At 37.4% G+C, this 17,555-nt stretch overlaps 1 protein-coding gene across 6 annotated transcripts in view; it reads right to left on the reverse strand.

Moving 5' to 3' along the window:
- Nucleotides 1-17,555, reverse strand: part of DCBLD1 (discoidin, CUB and LCCL domain containing 1) — a 68,859-nt gene that overhangs the window by 20,151 nt on the left and 31,153 nt on the right. For 5 of the 6 annotated variants that reach the window (XM_027087835.1, XM_027087818.1, XM_027087810.1 and 2 more), the window contains exons 3-5: nucleotides 10,479-10,613; nucleotides 9,082-9,133; nucleotides 5,457-5,529 (exon numbers count right to left, since the gene is read on the reverse strand). In XM_027087835.1, the coding sequence (XP_026943636.1) occupies nucleotides 5,457-5,529; nucleotides 9,082-9,133; nucleotides 10,479-10,613 (260 nt within the window). The other variant, XM_027087844.1, reaches the window with a different exon arrangement.

The following is a 17,555-nucleotide window of genomic DNA, read 5'->3' on the forward strand; positions in this document are numbered from 1 at the left end:
CTTCTCAAGTGCTCATGGAACATTCTCCAGGATAGATCATATCTTGGGTCACAAATCAAGCCATGGTAAATTTAAGAAAATTGAAATCGTATCAAGTATCTTTTCCAACCACAACGCTATGAGACTAGATATCAATTTCAGGAAAAAAACTGTAAAACATACAAACACATGCAGGCTAAACAATATGCTACTAAATAACCAAGAGATCACTGAAGAAATCAAAGAGGAAATCAAAAAATACCTAGAAACAAATGACAATGAAAACATGATGACCCAAAACCTATGGGATGCAGCAAAAGCAGTTCTAAGGGGGAAGTTTATAGCAATACAATCCTACCTCAAGAAACAAGGAACATCTCAAATAAACAACTTAACCTTACACCTAAAGCAATTAGAGAAAGAAGAACAAAAAACCCCAAAGTTATCAGAAGGAAAGAAATCATAAAGATCAGATCAGAAATAAATGAAAAGGAAATGAAGGAAACAATAGCAAAGATCAATAAAACTAAAAGCTGGTTCTTTGAGAAGATAAACAAAATTGATCACCCATTAGCTAGACTCATCAAGAAAAAAAGGGAGAAGACTCAAATCAATAGAATTAGAAATCAAAAAGGAGAAGTAACAACTGACACTACAGAAATACAAGGGATCATGAGAGATTACTACAAGAAACTATATGCCAATAAAATGGACAAGCTGGAAGAAATGGAAAAATTCTTAGAAATGCACAACCTTCCAAGGCTGAACCAAGAAGAAACAGAAAATATAAACAGACCAATCACAAGCAATGAAATTGAAACTGTGATTAAAAGTCTTCCAACAAACAAAACTCCAGGACCAGATGGCTTCACACACGAATTCTATCAAACATTTAGAGAAGAGCTAACACCTATCCTCAAACTCTTCCAAAATATAGCAGAGGGAGGAACACTCCCAAACTCATTCTACAAAGCCACCATCACCCTGATAACAAAACCAGACAGAGATGTCACAAAGAAAGAAAACTACAGGCCAATATCACTGATGAACACAGATGCAAAAATCCTCAACAAAATACTAGCAAACAGAATCCAGCAGCACATTAAAAGGATCATACACCATGATCAAGTGGGGTTTATCCCAGGAATGCAAGGATTCTTTAATATATGCAAATCAGTCAATGTGATACACCATACTAACAAACTGAAGGATAAAAACCATATGATCATCTCAACAGATGCAGAAAAAGCTTTCAACAAAATTCAACACCCATTTATGATAAAAACCATGCAGAAAGTAGGCATAGAGGGAACTTACCTCAGCATAATAAAGGCCATATATGACAAACCCACAGCCAACACTGTTCTCAATGGTGAAAAACTGAAACCATTTCCACTAAGATCAGGAACAAGACAAGGTTGACCACTCTCACCACTATTATTCAACATAGCTTTGGAAGTTTTAGCCACAGTAATCAGAGAAGAAAAAGAAATAAAGGGAATCCAATCGGAAAAGAAGAAATAAAGCTGTCACTCTTTGCAGATGACATACTATACATAGAGAATCCTAAAGACTCTACCAGAAAAATACTAGAGCTACTCAATGAATTTGATAAAGTAGCAGGATACAAAATTAATGCACAGAAATCTCTTGAATTCCTATACACTAATGATGAAAAATCTGAAAAAGAAATTAAGGAAACACTCCCATTTACCAATGCAAGAAAAAGAATAAAATACCTAGGAATAAACCTACCTAAGGAGACAAAAGACCTGTATGCAGAAAACGATAAGACACTGACGAAAGAAATTAAAGATGATACCAACAGATGGAGAGATATACCATGTTCTTGGATTGGAAGTATCAACATTGTGAAAATGACTATACTACCCAAACCAATGTACAGATTCAATGCAATCCCTATCAAACTACCACTGGCATTTTTCACAGAGCTAGAACAAAATATTTCACAATTTGTACGGAAATACAGAGGACCCTGAATAGCCAAAGCAATCTTGAGAAAGTAAAATGGAATCAGGCTTCCTGACTTCAGACTATACTACAAAGCTACAGTAATCAAGACAGTATGGTACTGGCCCAAAAAACAGAAATATAGATCAGTGGAACAGGACAGAAAGCCCAGAGATAAACCCGCGCACCCATGGTCACCTTATCTTTGATAAAAGAGGCAAGAATACACAAAGGGGAAAAGACAGCCTCTTCAGTAAGTGGTGCTGGGAAAACTGGACAGGTACATGTAAAAGAATGAAATTAGAACACTCCCTAACAGCTGACACAAAAATAAACTCAAAATGGATTACAGACCTATTGTAAGGCCAGATACTATAAAACTCTTAGAGGAAAACATAGGCAGAACACTCTATGACATAAATCACAGAAAGGTCCTTTGGACCCACCTCCTAGAGAAAGGGAAATAAAAACAAAAATCAACAAATGGGATGTAATGAAACTTAAAAGCTTTTGCACAACAAAGGAAACCATAAACAAGATGAAAAGACAACCCTCAGAATGGGAGAAAATATTTGCAAATGAAACAACTGACAAAGGATTAATCTCCAAAATTTACAAGCAGCTCATGCAGCTGAATATCAAAAAAACAAACAACCCAATCCAAAAATGGGCAGAAGACCTAAACAGACATTTCTCCAAAGAAGATATACAGACTGCCAACAAACACATGAAAGAATGCTCAACATCACTAATCATTAGAGAAATGCAAATCAAAACTACAATGAGGTATCACCTCACACTAGTCAGAATGGCCATCATCAAAAAATCTACAAACAATAAATGCTAGAGAGGGTGTGGAGAAGAGGGAACCCTCTTGCACTGTTGGTGGGAATGTAAATTGATACAGCCACTATGGAGAACAGTATTCCTTCAAAAACTAAAAATAGAACTACCATACCACCCAGTAATCCCACTACTGGGCATATACCCTGAGAAAACCATAACTCCAAAAGAGTCATGTACCACAATGTTCACTGCAGCACTATTTACAACAGCCAGGACATGGAAGCTACCTAAGCCATAAAGAAGACATGGCACATATATACAATGGAATATTACTCAGCCATAAAAAGAAACGAAATTGAGTTATTTGTAGTGAGGTGGAGGTACTTGGTGTCTGTCATACAGAGTGAAGTAAATCAGAAAGAGAAAAACAAATACCATATGTTAACACATATATATGGAATCTAAGAAAAAAAAATGGTCATGAAGAACCTAGGGGCAAGACAGGAATAAAGACACAGACCTACTAGAGAATGGACACGAGGATATGGGGAGTGGGAAGGGTAAGCTGGGACAAAGTGAGAGAGTGTCATGGACATATATACACTACCAAACGTAAAATAGATAGCTAGTGGGAAGCAGCCGCATAGCACAGGGAGATCAGGTCGGTCGTTTGTGACCACCTAGAGGGGTGGGATACGGAGGGTGGGAGGGAGGGAGGCTCAAGAGGGAAGAGATATGGGAACGTATGTATAACTGATTCACTTTGTTATAAAGCAGAAACTAACACACCATTGTAAAGCAATTATACTCCAATAAAGATGTTAAAAAAATTGTGAGTCACTATATTGCACACCTGTAACATATAATATTATATAGTAACTATACATCAATAAAATTAAAAAAAATAAAGATGGTACACAGATGGCGGAGAGAAAATAATCAGAGGGAGAAAGAAAAAAAAAAAGCAAGTAGCCATGTTGGGGAGGTCCACATGGTAAGAAGCTGAGGACAGCCTCCAACCAAAATCCAGGAAGAAACTGAGGTCCTCAATCCAACAACCCATCAGTAACTGAATGCTGCCAACACGATGTGAGCTTAGAAACAAATATCTTCCTAGTCAAGACTCAGATGAAACTGCAGCCCCACTGACACCCTTGTGTCCCCTTGGATACCCCCTTGTGAGTGTCCCTCACTCAAACTCAGCAGGCCATGCTCAAACTCCTGACCCACAGAACATGAGAGAGAATATATGTGTTGTTTCAAGCTTCTAAGTTTTTGGTAATAGTCATGTAGCAATAGATATCTAATATACACACAGTATCAACATATACCAAAAAAAGACACTAATCAGACTTCTTTGAAGAGATTAGTTTTCAAAATACAAATTTTCCCTCCAGGTGAAATCATACTGGAAGCAAATGGTGTAAAACCAGTTAGTGCGTCAAATAGGAAACCTGTTCGTTAGCACTTCCAGATCATGTACTGAGGCCTACCACCCAGGAAACCATTAACCTGTTACTCTGAAAAAGAGAGCTCTGTCAAGAGGAGGTGAGATCAACAAATAAAGCAAGAAAGAAACAATGCTATTTCTCTTTCTGCATATAATTCTTAAGTTTCTTACACAGGACAGGAAAATAATAAATTAAAACTTTATACTGCTAGGGGGACTATACCTCAACTTTTTAGTTCTTTTGGTTAATTTCCTGAAGTCATCTAGGACTTCAGCCTGTGCCGAGTGTATTTTCAAATTGAGGTAGTGTAAATCATTTTAAGATTCAGTTTCTAGTCCAAGTAAATATCCTGTGTCAATCTTGTAAATTAAGACAACACAAGAAAAAGGAAACAAAGAGCAAAATCACAAAACCTGCTGCTTCCAGAATCAGGATGTACCGAAAGCAAAATTAAAGCCAAGTTATTTTCCTCCTGCTGGAGATATGTGATCAATCTCCTAGAACACGTATGTTTTCCCCGTGCATAAAGAACTCTTAGAAAAGTTCCATCACTATATAGAATTTCACATTTCTAATAACTCAAGCCCCTTCCCGTAAGCTATAAACCCAACTATTTTGAATAGCAAATTTTTAAAAATCAGGTATCAGACTTCCAGGATAGAAATCTGTAAATAGTAAGAAATAAAGGATTGTGTATCTGGATATAAGATATATACTTTAGAAAAATGATGTCTTGTGAATTCTTTTTTTCTGGGAACAATTTATATCACCCAGAGAGTTTCAATAGGCATTAGAAATTGGAGTGCAAGGAGGGAGGGGAATAATATATATGAGCAGGGCATATGGCTTCACTGGTCCTAGATATAATGTCACTATTCTGTGATGTAAAATGTTCATGTCCTTGGCTGTATTACATGAATCAACTGGAGCATTAAAATAAAGAAATAAATTATAACAAAAGGATGATCTCTTATAAAAATTGGATGGAATTATACCCTTAGGTATAATTAATATAAATATAAATAATATAAAGGGTTTTGTTTACCATTTCATTTATAGTATGCTTAACTGGAAATGCTAAAAATAGGAATGAATGCCATGAATAACCTTGGTTTTTATACTTATTTATTCTCAGAAAAGAGAACTGTGCATCTATCTACAAAGTTTTATATCTTATTTGACTTTACTTTGTAAAGAATTTAGGCAGAGCAACAAGCACTAACTCTTTGTAATTTCCTCCCTGCCATAAAATTACCCTCAATTACTTACATCTCTATATCCATGCACCACATTCCCAGAAATATCTCCTGCTATGTCTCTACAACCAGCTGGGCAGAACTTGCTGGAAAAAAAATAAAGAATTTATATTTTATTAGGTTGTACTTAGTGTGAAATTATACTTAAAAGTATTTTCTCTCCTCTATACAACATGCAGGAATATCTTTCTTTAATGACAAATCAGAAACCTGATTTGTGAAAACACACACTTATCTAAAATATTCATCTGAAGGCAAGTTTTACACAATTATTTGTTTGATATCAAAATTCATTATAAACTCTATTAAACAATGAGCTTCCCTAAAGCATCTTAATTGATTTTAAGGGGTCCAAGAAATGTTAAGTAAAAAGGTAAAGTTTCTAAATACAGTATATATAGCATAATCCTGTCTTTATGAAAAGAAATGTTTAAATAACAATTTATGTTTTCTGTGGATAAAAAGATAACAAGGAAGAATATCTCTGGATTCTCTCTGAGTGTAGGAGTTTGAGAAACTATCACTTTCTGTGTTACTAACTCTGTAAATTTGGATTCACTCTACTAGCATTACCCAATTGGAACATAATGGAAGCCATACATGTTAATTTAAATATTCTAGTAGCCACATTAAAAAAATCAAAAGAAATAGGCAAAATTAATATTAATATTACTCATATATTTTGTTTAACCTAATATATTCAAAATGTATCATTTCCACATGTAATGAACAGAAAAATTATCAAGATATTTCCAGTCTTTTTTTTTAAATAAGTCTTCAAAATCTGCAGTATATTTTATACTTACAGCACACCTCAATTTGAATTAGTCAAGTTTAAATGCCTGGAGAGGGATGGTCCACATTAGTTATAAATTACTTTTGCAATCAGAAAAAAGGTGTATATTTGTTTTAGCTTTACTGGGGTATAGTTGACAAACAAAATTGTAAAATATTTAAAGTGTACATCATGATGATTTGATATACGTATACACTGAAAGAATTCCTCCCATCTAGTTAAACACAGCCATCACCTCAAACACACACACACACACACACACACACACACACACACACACACACACACACGTATATATATATATATTTTTTGGTGAGAATATTTAAGTTCTACTCTCTTAACAAATTTCAATTACACGATATGGTGTTATCAGCTATAGTCACCATGTTATACATTAGATCCTCAGACCTTATTCATCTCTATAGCTGAAAGTTTATACCCTTTTATCAACCTTTCCCTATTTCCCCTAACCTCCAGCCCCCAGTAACTACTTTCTGTTTCTATGAGTTTGACTAAAAGAGGTATATTGAAAATTAGGATTTCATTTACTTAAGTCATTTTTCAAGAAACTTTTCAGAAACATGTCATGGCATATGGTATGGTTGGCTGTGGCTTAGGGTGTGTTGACCCAGGCTCTGTTACTACCTAACTAGCTATGTGACCCCGAATATTGCATATAATCCCCCTTAAATTCAGTTTCCTCTTCTGTAGTTCCTTCAAGCATCAACATATCAATAGGCCATGAGAGACAACCATACATCTAAAAAACGTGCAAAAGGAAACTCAAAATATTATGTGAACATTGACACCTTTAACGATGAATGCCATAGGCCCTTGTTTCTATATATACCATATTACAATAATGTTTGCTTGGTTTGTTCAAGAAGAATGTACCAGCCCAAGCAGATTCCAAAACAGCAGTTGCTTTTATTTCATTTCCTCTCAGCTTCCTCCTGCTGACTTAGCAAATTAGATGTGTAACAGAATCCAATGATCAAAACTACCCAAATCAATGGTTCATAATTCTTCCCCACTGACCTAGTGGAATCCAGCACTACAGCAATAATCAAGGAATTAAGAAACAGAAATAATGGAAATCCTATTACAGGTTTACAGTTCCTTATCCTAGCCCTTAGAGCCAGATGTATTTCAGAATTCAGAATTTGGGGGATTTTAGAAAAGTAAAACAGTGCCAATAATGTATATGATGTACGACGCCACTGAGGTCTGCAAATATTAATCAAAACATTAATATCTCTGTATCAAATATATGGATAGTCACATTAGGTCAAATACATAAAGACAAAATAGCCTCATGTTTAATTTAGTCCAACTTTGCTGTCAGATGAATTTAAGGTCACATTAATCAGGTACTGCCACCAAACGAGTTACAAAAATCTTTTGACTTTTAAAGCTTTCTGCATTTCACACTTATGGATGAAGGAATATGGCCCTGTACTAGTCATCACACCTCATCTTTAACTAAACTCTACAAACAGGCTGGGCTACAGCTTAGATGATCTGACACCATAACATCACACTGTAGAGCTGAATATATTCCTTTCTCTAAGAGGATAGGAAATGACTATTGATGCCCAGAGGCCCTGTCACCACTGGGACTGTACACGTATGGCTGGAAAGAAAATGCTGCTGAATGTCTGCATTGGATGAACAGCAACTTTAAGGGCAACATTTAATTACTGGTCATTTTCATTTTTGTCTTTTCTCAACTGACCTTCATATTAGTAAACACTAGAGTTGATTCTGCACTATAAAAGAATCTCATTTATTAGAGTATCAGATGGATAGGACCATGGACTCTTAAGCTTGACTTTTGGGGTGTTCTTATTTATTGTGTAGCCCTAAGCAGGTTATTGTGCCTCTGTTTTTGGGGTAAAACAGAACCTGCCTGGCTGGTGTACTGGAACATTCACGTGAGCTATCTATATGCTAACTCCAGAGAGCTGTAGTGGTACTAAGAAAACACTCTAATGAGTTAGAGTTGTTGTTAGTGTTTTTGTTGACAATGACCTATAGACCAGTGGTTCTCAACTAGGGGTGATTTCTGCCCACCAGCAGACCTTTGGAAACGTCTGGAGACATTTATCGTGACTGGCTCATATAGGCCAGGGGTGCTTCTAAACGCCCACAATGCACACAACAGCACATCATCCAATCCAAAATATCAACAGTGCCAAGGCTGAGAAATCCCCCTCTAGACTTTTACTTTACAGATGAGAAAACGTACATCTAAGAGATTAAGTCATTTTTCCAGTTAAAGTAAAGCTGGGATGAAAATTTTCATCTCCTATTCTCAGTAGGTCTCTTTTTTGTGGGAAAGATAAAATGAACCCCTCCAGAATTACAAAGTCACTCCCAAATGCTGGCCCGGTAAAAAAATGCACTCTAGACTCCATTTTGGCTCATTGGTACTAGAGTAGAACTCAAGGGTCAGCGAACTGTGACCCATGGGCCAAATCCAGCCAGCGCCTTTTTTTTTTTGAAATAAAGTTTTTTTGGAACACAGCCATGCTCATTCGTTCACATATATACTGTCTATGGCTGCTTCTGCACTACAGAGGCAACAGAAACTGTATGAACAGATGCAAAAGAGACTGCACGGCCTGCAAAACCTAAAGTATTTATTATCTGGACTTTGACAGAAAGTTGGCTGATCTCTGCTGTATAAGAAACCATTTCAAATATTCCTAATTAGTTACAACATAGATGATTTTTTTAAATTAAATTAAGTACAAGTAAGGTACTTTATCTGGTTTGATGTCAAGGAAAACAAAATATTCAGCAACAAATGACTGCAGCACAGCTAGGACACTGTATTTACCTGTATTCTGTCTTCAAATAATGGTTAGCTCGTTCCAAACACGTTATTAAATCTGTCATAAATAAAGATAATTGCAATCAGCTCTAAAGATTTCTTTTAAAATGAAACAGTTTTTGAAAAGTATTTATTCGTTATCTAGTTATCTGAACTCTTCTGTTTAAAAATAAATAAAAACTGACACACTACCCCCAGGATTTCATCAGTTCCCTTCATTTTTCCTTTCTACCATCAATGACGGTTCTTCAGTATTTATCCAGTGAATGACAACAGAATCTATTTCTAACAAAAAACCCAACCCTGGTTAGTTACTATTCACTACATACCTACAAAAGGCCATGTGTATAAGCTCCCCTGGCAGGAGGAAAACCATTTCAAGAGCCCAGTGTGGTTCAGAGAAGGTTCAGGAACATCTTAATTTAACCATTTAGCTAGTGGCAATCGAGCGACCACAGGGCCAGGAGTTTAGTGAGAAAGCAAAGAGCCTATCAGCTTTGATCAATGAGGACCAAGGACTTAAAAGCAGCGTGCTCTCTGGAGCAATTTATAGAACTGAACTAATACTCAGCAATGGAAACTCTAAGATACTGTGGATTTTGGTGCTTTTAGATGGACCTAGTATAGTTTCCAAAATATTCCACACTTGCTGCAGAAGTTCTTTCTTTCCTTAATCATTTCAGTAGTTCTTAGGGAGAAATGTATGCTGAACACCGGCCATGCAGGGGCCTGCTAGGATATTGCTCAGATCTGATTGGCTGAGTGAGAAATGAATGGGGTACCCCCTTCCCAGAGTATTTCTGCAGGAGGGGCCTGACAGCAGAAACTCTGGGCACCTCTGTGGCCCTGGCAGACCCTGGGCTGCATGGAAATTACTCTGGAGTTCGAGGCCTGGATGGGAGGCCACGCTTTCCTTTCCCATCAATATTCATGCTCCCCTTCTCTCCCGCTCACGCGCTAGCTGGATGGGTAGGGCACTTGGTGACAGTGACTTTCTCCTCCTCATACTCTCATGCTCCCATGCTGGTGCACTGGTGTGTATGGAGTGGGGGGGTGTCGCTGGTTAAAAGGCTTGTCCCCTAAGCTAACAAAGGGGTTGGTGGAGAGCTCCAGAGAACAGCCAGACCTTAGGAGGGTCAGGAGGGTAGCCCCAAAGATACACAATCCATGATTTCTAGGAAAATGAGATCAACCCTCTCCCACATAAGTCAGCGGATCGTCTAACGTGGGCTATGAAAGTATTCAGTTCAGACCTAGCTACTTACAAAGACACTGCATTCCTCTCTTCCCTCACATCTTAATTCTGGATCTGAGGTCACAGTTCTGTCCGGAGATGGTGACTAGCAAGAGGAATTCTTAGACAGATAAAGGTTTACAGATTTATGTTGGTCCTTCTGCTATACCTGGATGGTCGCTGCTGGCATACGTTAGCAAAAAACCCCGCCCAGAAATGTGGGATCCACTCTCAAAGCGAACAGTTACTTCACTGGTGTTCAGCAAGAGTTCTTTGGGCACAGTCATGCTTCCACAATACGGACCTAAAAACAAAGCACACTTGTAGCTCATTTCAAAATTTAGACCAGTACAAAGAACTGGTATATACATTTTTTCCCCTTAAATGTCAACTTTACCAGACAACACATACACATAAGATTATAATCTTTACCCAACTGAAATTTTGCTTCACACTGAGACTAAGAATTAGTGACTGATTGTAAACTTGATTATACAGAGAAACAAGATGGGGGAAGTGGCCAATTCTAGATAAGAAATAGCTTGGAACTAGTTAATTGTGAACAACACAAGAGATAGGTTCCAATTTTTATAAGAAAGCGACTAACAAACAAAAATCAAAATATTTAGTTAAGAAAATGTTATAACAAAAGTGATATTCTAGGGACCTCCTAAATTTGCTTAAAGTATGGTCTAAATGCTTGCGTCCCAACCAAATTCATATGTTAAAATCCTAATGCCCAATGTGACAGTATTAGGAGGTGGGGCCTTTGGGAGGTTCTTAGTTTCACAAGGGCAGAGCCCTCATGAATGGGATTAGTGCCTTTATAAAGGAGGCCCCAGTGAGCTTGCTTGCCCCTTCCAGCATGTGCAGACACAGGGAGATGGCTATGAACCAGGAAGGGGGCTCTCACCATCCACTATACCGTATCTGCTGGCACCATGATCTTGAACTTCCCAGCCTCCAGACTGTAAGAAATAAATGTCTGTTGTTCATAGGTTACCCGGTCTGTGATATTTTGTTACAGCAGACTGGAGAGACTAAGACAGGTAGTAAAGAAAATGTTATCACAAAAATGATATTCTCCTAAATTTGCTCAAAGAAACTCACAAGCTCCCTTTTGCCAAGAAAGTTCCACTACTGTATAGCACAGGGAACTATACTCAATATTTTGTAATAACCTATAGGGAAAAGAATCTGAAAAAAAAAATATATGTATAACTAAACCACTTTGCTGTACACTTGAAACTAACACAACACTGTAAATCAACTATACTTCAATTTTTTAAAAAAGTGTAAAGAAAAAGAAAGTTCTAGAATTAAAAGACTGTCCAATACAGGGTAAAAATCTTATTCTCATGCAATTTGCACACTTCTCTTTCTCTTCTTTACCACTCTTAACAGCAACTTCTGGTTAACTCATATAATTTATTTTGATTTGTAAAATGAAGTTTATAAGAAAGCAGAATAATGTCTAAAGGCTTTTGAAATACCACAGTATAAATTATACAATTAAGAGTATAACATAGGGAGACGCAAGAGGGAAGAGATATGGGAACATATGTATATGTATAACTGATTCACTTCGTTATAAAGCAGAAACTAACGCACCATTGTAAAGCAATTATACCCCAATAAAGATGTTAAAAAAACAAAATAGTATAACATATTGTTTCTAAAATACGTTGCTTGAAAAGCAATAGGAAGCTCTATGAACTTTCAAAAGACAAAATTAGGGCTTCCCTGGTGATGCAGTGGTTGAGAATCTGCCTGCCAGTGCAGGGGACACGGGTTCGAGCCCTGGTCTGGAAAGATCCCACACGCCACGGAGCAACTAGGCCCACGAGCCACAACTACTGAGCCTGTGCGTCTGGAGCCTGTGCTCCACAACAAGAGAGGCCGCGACAGTGACAGGCCCGCGCGTCGCGATGAAGAGTGGCCCCCACTCGCCGCAACTAGAGAAAGCCCTCGCACAGAAACGAACACCCAACACAGCCAAAAATAAATAATAAATAAAATTTTTTTAAAAAGACAAAATTAGATTTGGAGCTTAAAAAAAAAAAGACCTTCCTAAGAATACTCAAGTTGAAGTTTAGTTTGCAAACTGTCATCTTGAAAGTCAAGTATGCAAGACAGGATAATTTCTCTAAAAATAGGGGTTAGCAAGTCAATTTTGAAGAGCGGTATTCTTCATCAACTTCTCCCAAAATTGAACAGTATAGAAAGAGTCAATGGAACAACAATGACAACATCAGGTTAAGGGAAGAAAAAGATCACTCCAAGTCAATGTGAGTACAACTAGTCACACCAGCCAAAGCCAACATAGGGACCAAACTGCTAAAAGATGCAGAAGATCGTGAACCCAACTCAGCCTTCCTTTCCTGATATGAGGGATCCAATTTCTCTTCTGTCCTGTCCAGGTGTCACGTTCTGAAGATGTGATAAAATGAGAGAAATGCCGTGTGTTTACATGCCCCAGATCTCAGTCGTTGCCTATTATTAAATTATAATGAAATCCAAACAAAAAGGGTCATCTCTCTTTAGAAACACTCATCATATGCAATTACTTACATGAGTTAATACCTGCAAATTATTTAGAATGGTACCTAGGAGATAAAGTGTTAAGTACTCGTTAAATAAATAAATACATTAAAACAATCAAACAAATAAATAATGCCTGTTTTCCTTTTAGACAATGTTCCGTGGGGTTAGGGACTTTTCTATATCCGTCACTATCTCAAACACCTTGTACGTGTGACAGCTTTCCAAATATTGTTTGAATCAAAATGAAGTTAAATGTTCTTCTATTTGCAACAGCTGGTTTTTAAAAACCAAACGTGATTATAAAGATACATAAAATATTTAATCCTGTCATTACAAAATAGCATGAAGAAGCAAGAAAAGTGTGGAAAAGCAAGAAAGGAAAAGAAAATCATTAGTGTGGTAGATATATGGATTTTTTGATCTTTAAGAGTGCTCACAAGCATGGAAGATAGGCAATACTAAATGAATTTTTGTATAATAAAGTAGAATAAGCATTTTTGCAAAATTAAAGTGAGTCAGATTACTGTGCTTGACTTACGCAACTGATTCTCAGTTTGTTTTAAATAAGTTTCAAATTCATTTGTTCTTTGCACAGGTAAGTGAGATACTTACTTTGCAAACTTAAGAACAAAGATGAAATACCTAGTAACTTGTTGCTATTAATAAATCAGAATATTTTTCTAATCATATTTATTTCTTCCAAGAAGAAATAACAACATATATACTCTTCTCCAAATCATGATGACGATACCATACCAATCTCTCCTTAAACTTCTATGTGCATTCCAATGAGTTCTAACAAAAACAGTGAGGAAAAGTCTAAATTGATAATCAGTGAGAACTTGTTTGAAATTTTTTTAGTTGAAATATATTTGACATATAACACTATAATGTAAGGTATACAACATGTAATAATGTATATTGTAATATACATATTGTATAATGTATAATAATAATATATATTATAATAATATAATAATAATAATGTAATAATATAATATTGTATAATGTATAATGTAAGGTATACAACATGTTAATTTGATACATTTATATATTTTAATACGATTGTCATTGTAGGGATAATTAGCACCTCTATCACATTACATAATTATCATTTCTTCTTAGGGGTTGGAATAATTAATTTCTAGTCTCTTGTTTGATGATTATAATATTGTTGTCTATATTCACTATACTGTACATTAAATCTCTAGGGCATATTTGTTACTCATTGCAAGTTTGTACCCTTAAACAACATGTGTCCTATTCTCCCACCCTCCATCCCCTCGTGACCACCATTTCATTCTTTGTTTTTACCAACTTGTCTTTTTTAGATTCCATATGTAAGTGGAGATCATACAGTACTTGTCTTTCTCTGCCTAGCTTATCTCACTTAGCATAATGTGCTCGAGGTCCATCCATGTTGCTGCAAATGACAGGATGCTCTTCTTTCTCGTGGTTGAATAACTGGAATTTTTTTAAAAGATTTTTATGGAACAGTTGAAAGGAAAGGTTGCAAAATTATAAATATTTTACACAAATAGATAAGAATGTATGCCATTACACTAAGTTGTTGTACAATACATACAATTTCCTAGATCAAAACCACATAAAAACAGTAAAACTCTAACTTGGTTGCATCCTCCCAAAGTCATGGTAGGTAAACATTTCTGGAAGAAGTTCAAAGAAAGAAAATGGGAACACACACACACTTTAATCACCGTTACCCCACAGGCACCATCCCTCTCACATTTTCATTGATGTGCTGCAAACACGTAACTAAACCCTAGCAGGGACAGGGCATGCCCTGTGTATACAAATGCCATCATTAAAAGTTATTTGACAGGTTCATCAGGGCACAGCCATCACAACAGCAGGAGGCAGCTGTAGCCCAGGGTGGGGAACTGAAGCTGAGGGTTGGCTGCGGTATCACCTTTGGCAAAACACCCAAATTATTGCCTGTCTGGAGGTCTGACAGATAAGGATTCCTTTTCACAGATTAGAAGTTAATAACTGCATTCCTAGAATTAAAAGGGGAAAAGAGATGAAAATAGAAAAATGTGAGTGGCAGTGAGAGGGAAAAATAATTAATGGGAAACCATGAAAGGAGTCTGTCCTAAGCAATGCTCTCAGTTTTCAGCAGACTCCCTGGAGGATGATATCTTTTCTTATGAAAGCCTTTCACCACCCACACCTGCCCCAAAGATATATTTACTGTTAGTACTCTCTGTCCCAATTTTTCAAAAGGATCTACACCTGTATTTGCACATGCACAATGCCATTGGAAACCCAAGTAAGAGCTCAGAGGTGACTTCTAGCTTTGACCATGGTTATATGTGCCATCCTGTGCAGTGTTCCTAGATTGGTAAACCTGTTTCAATTCACAGTCAGACTGAACCCCAAACCTTCTTGAGTGGTTCTGAAGACCTCTAGCAGACCTAAAAGTAAGACTCACAGTCTGCATAGAGGTTTGCTTCACAACTGGCAGTGCTGTGTTTCACAGAACTTGGACTTGCTGTCTAACAATGACCTTCCTCCTCACCTCTATCCTTGTCTGGGAAGCAGGTTCCACCTTTGTAGTCTCAAATTCCCACCAGATTGGGAGACAGCAGAAAGGCAGTTCATCAAGTAGGCAGAAAAATCAAAAAAATAAATCCTCTACCTTTTGTGGAATGCAGTGAGTCACCCTGGATTGTGGGAAAAGCCATCAATGACACCAAATGGAATAGCATGTGGCATTTGGCACCAGACATGAGACCAAGAGCTAGCAGACAATGGACTGATTCCTTGGACAAAAGGAATAAAGGGCCAGGAACCCTAGGAGCTGCCTGCTTTGAGCACAGTAGGCCAGTTCCTCTCAACACATCCCCTGTTCCATGAGCAGCTGAGAAGGGAAACCCTTTATCTTCCCACGTGTGAATAAAAGCAAACTGTCCTACAAGGAAGAATGAACTGCCTGCCTGGAGCCAGTCCTCTGGATTCTCTGGCAATCTGACAATCTGTGCAGCAATTTATCCTCCTGCTGCATTCTCCATGGCCTGTCTGCCTAAGTCTCCAGACATTACAAGGTAATATTTTGTTTAGTAACTGTTCCAAGTCATTACAGATGGGTCTATGCTTTTGATCTTGAAACTGACAACAGTAAGTTATTGTTTCATCTGTGAAAAAGATGTGTTTAAAAAATGGTATGCATGCTGTTAAAGGAAATCAAAGAGACCCCTCCCTCTCCATAACCGGGGGTGAAAAACAGAGAGCAAATAAAAAACTTAAGTCTTGACAGATCTGCCATAAATCAAACTGAACAACAAAAAACTCCTAAAAACCTTCATTAGCCTTACGAGCACCAGCTTAAGCACACATTTAATTTCTCATGACAGATAAGAACATGCCAATGAGATGAAGTGATGCTCCCCGGGAGAGCCACTGGCAGAGCCAACCACTCGGCACACCATCAGCCAGCTGCCAGGGAAGTGGTACCTGGCACGGCCCAGATCTGGGTGCAGAGGCGTGCTGATAAAACAGTCTCCAGAAATGTCGAGGCTGCAAACGCCACTGGACTTGTGTCCATTTTCCTTTTGTTATTTTTTTTTTCTATGCAGTCAGATGGCAGGGTTTGTCCTTGCTTGCTAATTGCAATAGGTCACTGTACAAAATTACAGAATTTTCAGGGCCATTTTCTTTGAAAAGGAGGGAAATTAGCATAAAAAAAGGGATATTCCTGGACTGTGTCATTAAAACCATAGTCACGTAAGAATGTAAGTGGTATCCCTGGAGAGTTTTGGTCTCTGGTTCCCAGACAAAAATCAGTGACAGATGATAAATGAACCAGGCAGATTCCTAGACAAAGGTGCGGCTTTACTTGGGGCTAGGGACTCAGGTCAAGAAGCGCTTTCACAGCAGAACCCACCTAGGCCATTACTTCTCTCCCAACAAAAGATGGCAATTGGCTGAAATGAATCACAGTGCATCTCTGGGAAAGTGTTTGAGGAAGAGGAGGCGGTGGAGGCCAATACTTCCTCTCCTTGACGATTATGGTTATGTTAATGAGACATCTAGCATGGAACTTTCTGGCTGATATAACCTTTTTTATAAGTTGACGATTCTTTCTGTATTCTACCTTGGCATAAAAGGCAAAACAAAGCAAAACAAACAAAAATCAGTCCTTCTCAAGCATTTCCACCAAAGTAGCCTCAGTCATAGAGGAGGACGCACCTCTGGGGTGGTTGAGGCCCAAAACAACTTTCCATAAGCTTCTTCAAAGGCTTTTGCTTTATCAATAAAAGTCCTAAGAATTTTGCATTCTCCATAACATGGCTGTGAGACATAAACAATGTATAAAATAGAGGCTGCCAATCTTGTATTTTTCTCTATTTGGAATTTTTTAAAAAAATCAACAGGCAAGGCATAATGATTAGACCTTACTGCAATATGCCAGGTATCGCATATTGCAATAAGTATCATTCTAAACTATTATCACAGAAATCTTGTTGCAATTATGAGTCAAAACACTTAGTATTATTTCCTACTTTTCCCATTTCTCTTGTTCTTGGTGTAATATAAATATTAACGGTTGACTTCATATCGTTGTACTTCTAAGTCACTGACAATGGTTAAAAAAATACTGGGGGTGGAGGTGGAAGTACAGGAAGTGTAAGAGAACAATTCTGGAACTTCCTGGCTTTTCTATAGTGCAAATCATTTAGCA

This window comes from Aethalodelphis obliquidens, unplaced genomic scaffold (assembly GCF_003676395.1).
Source record: "Aethalodelphis obliquidens isolate GAN/ISIS:26980383/991018 unplaced genomic scaffold, ASM367639v1 scaffold3, whole genome shotgun sequence".
NCBI classification, from domain to species: Eukaryota; Metazoa; Chordata; class Mammalia; order Artiodactyla; family Delphinidae; genus Aethalodelphis; species Aethalodelphis obliquidens.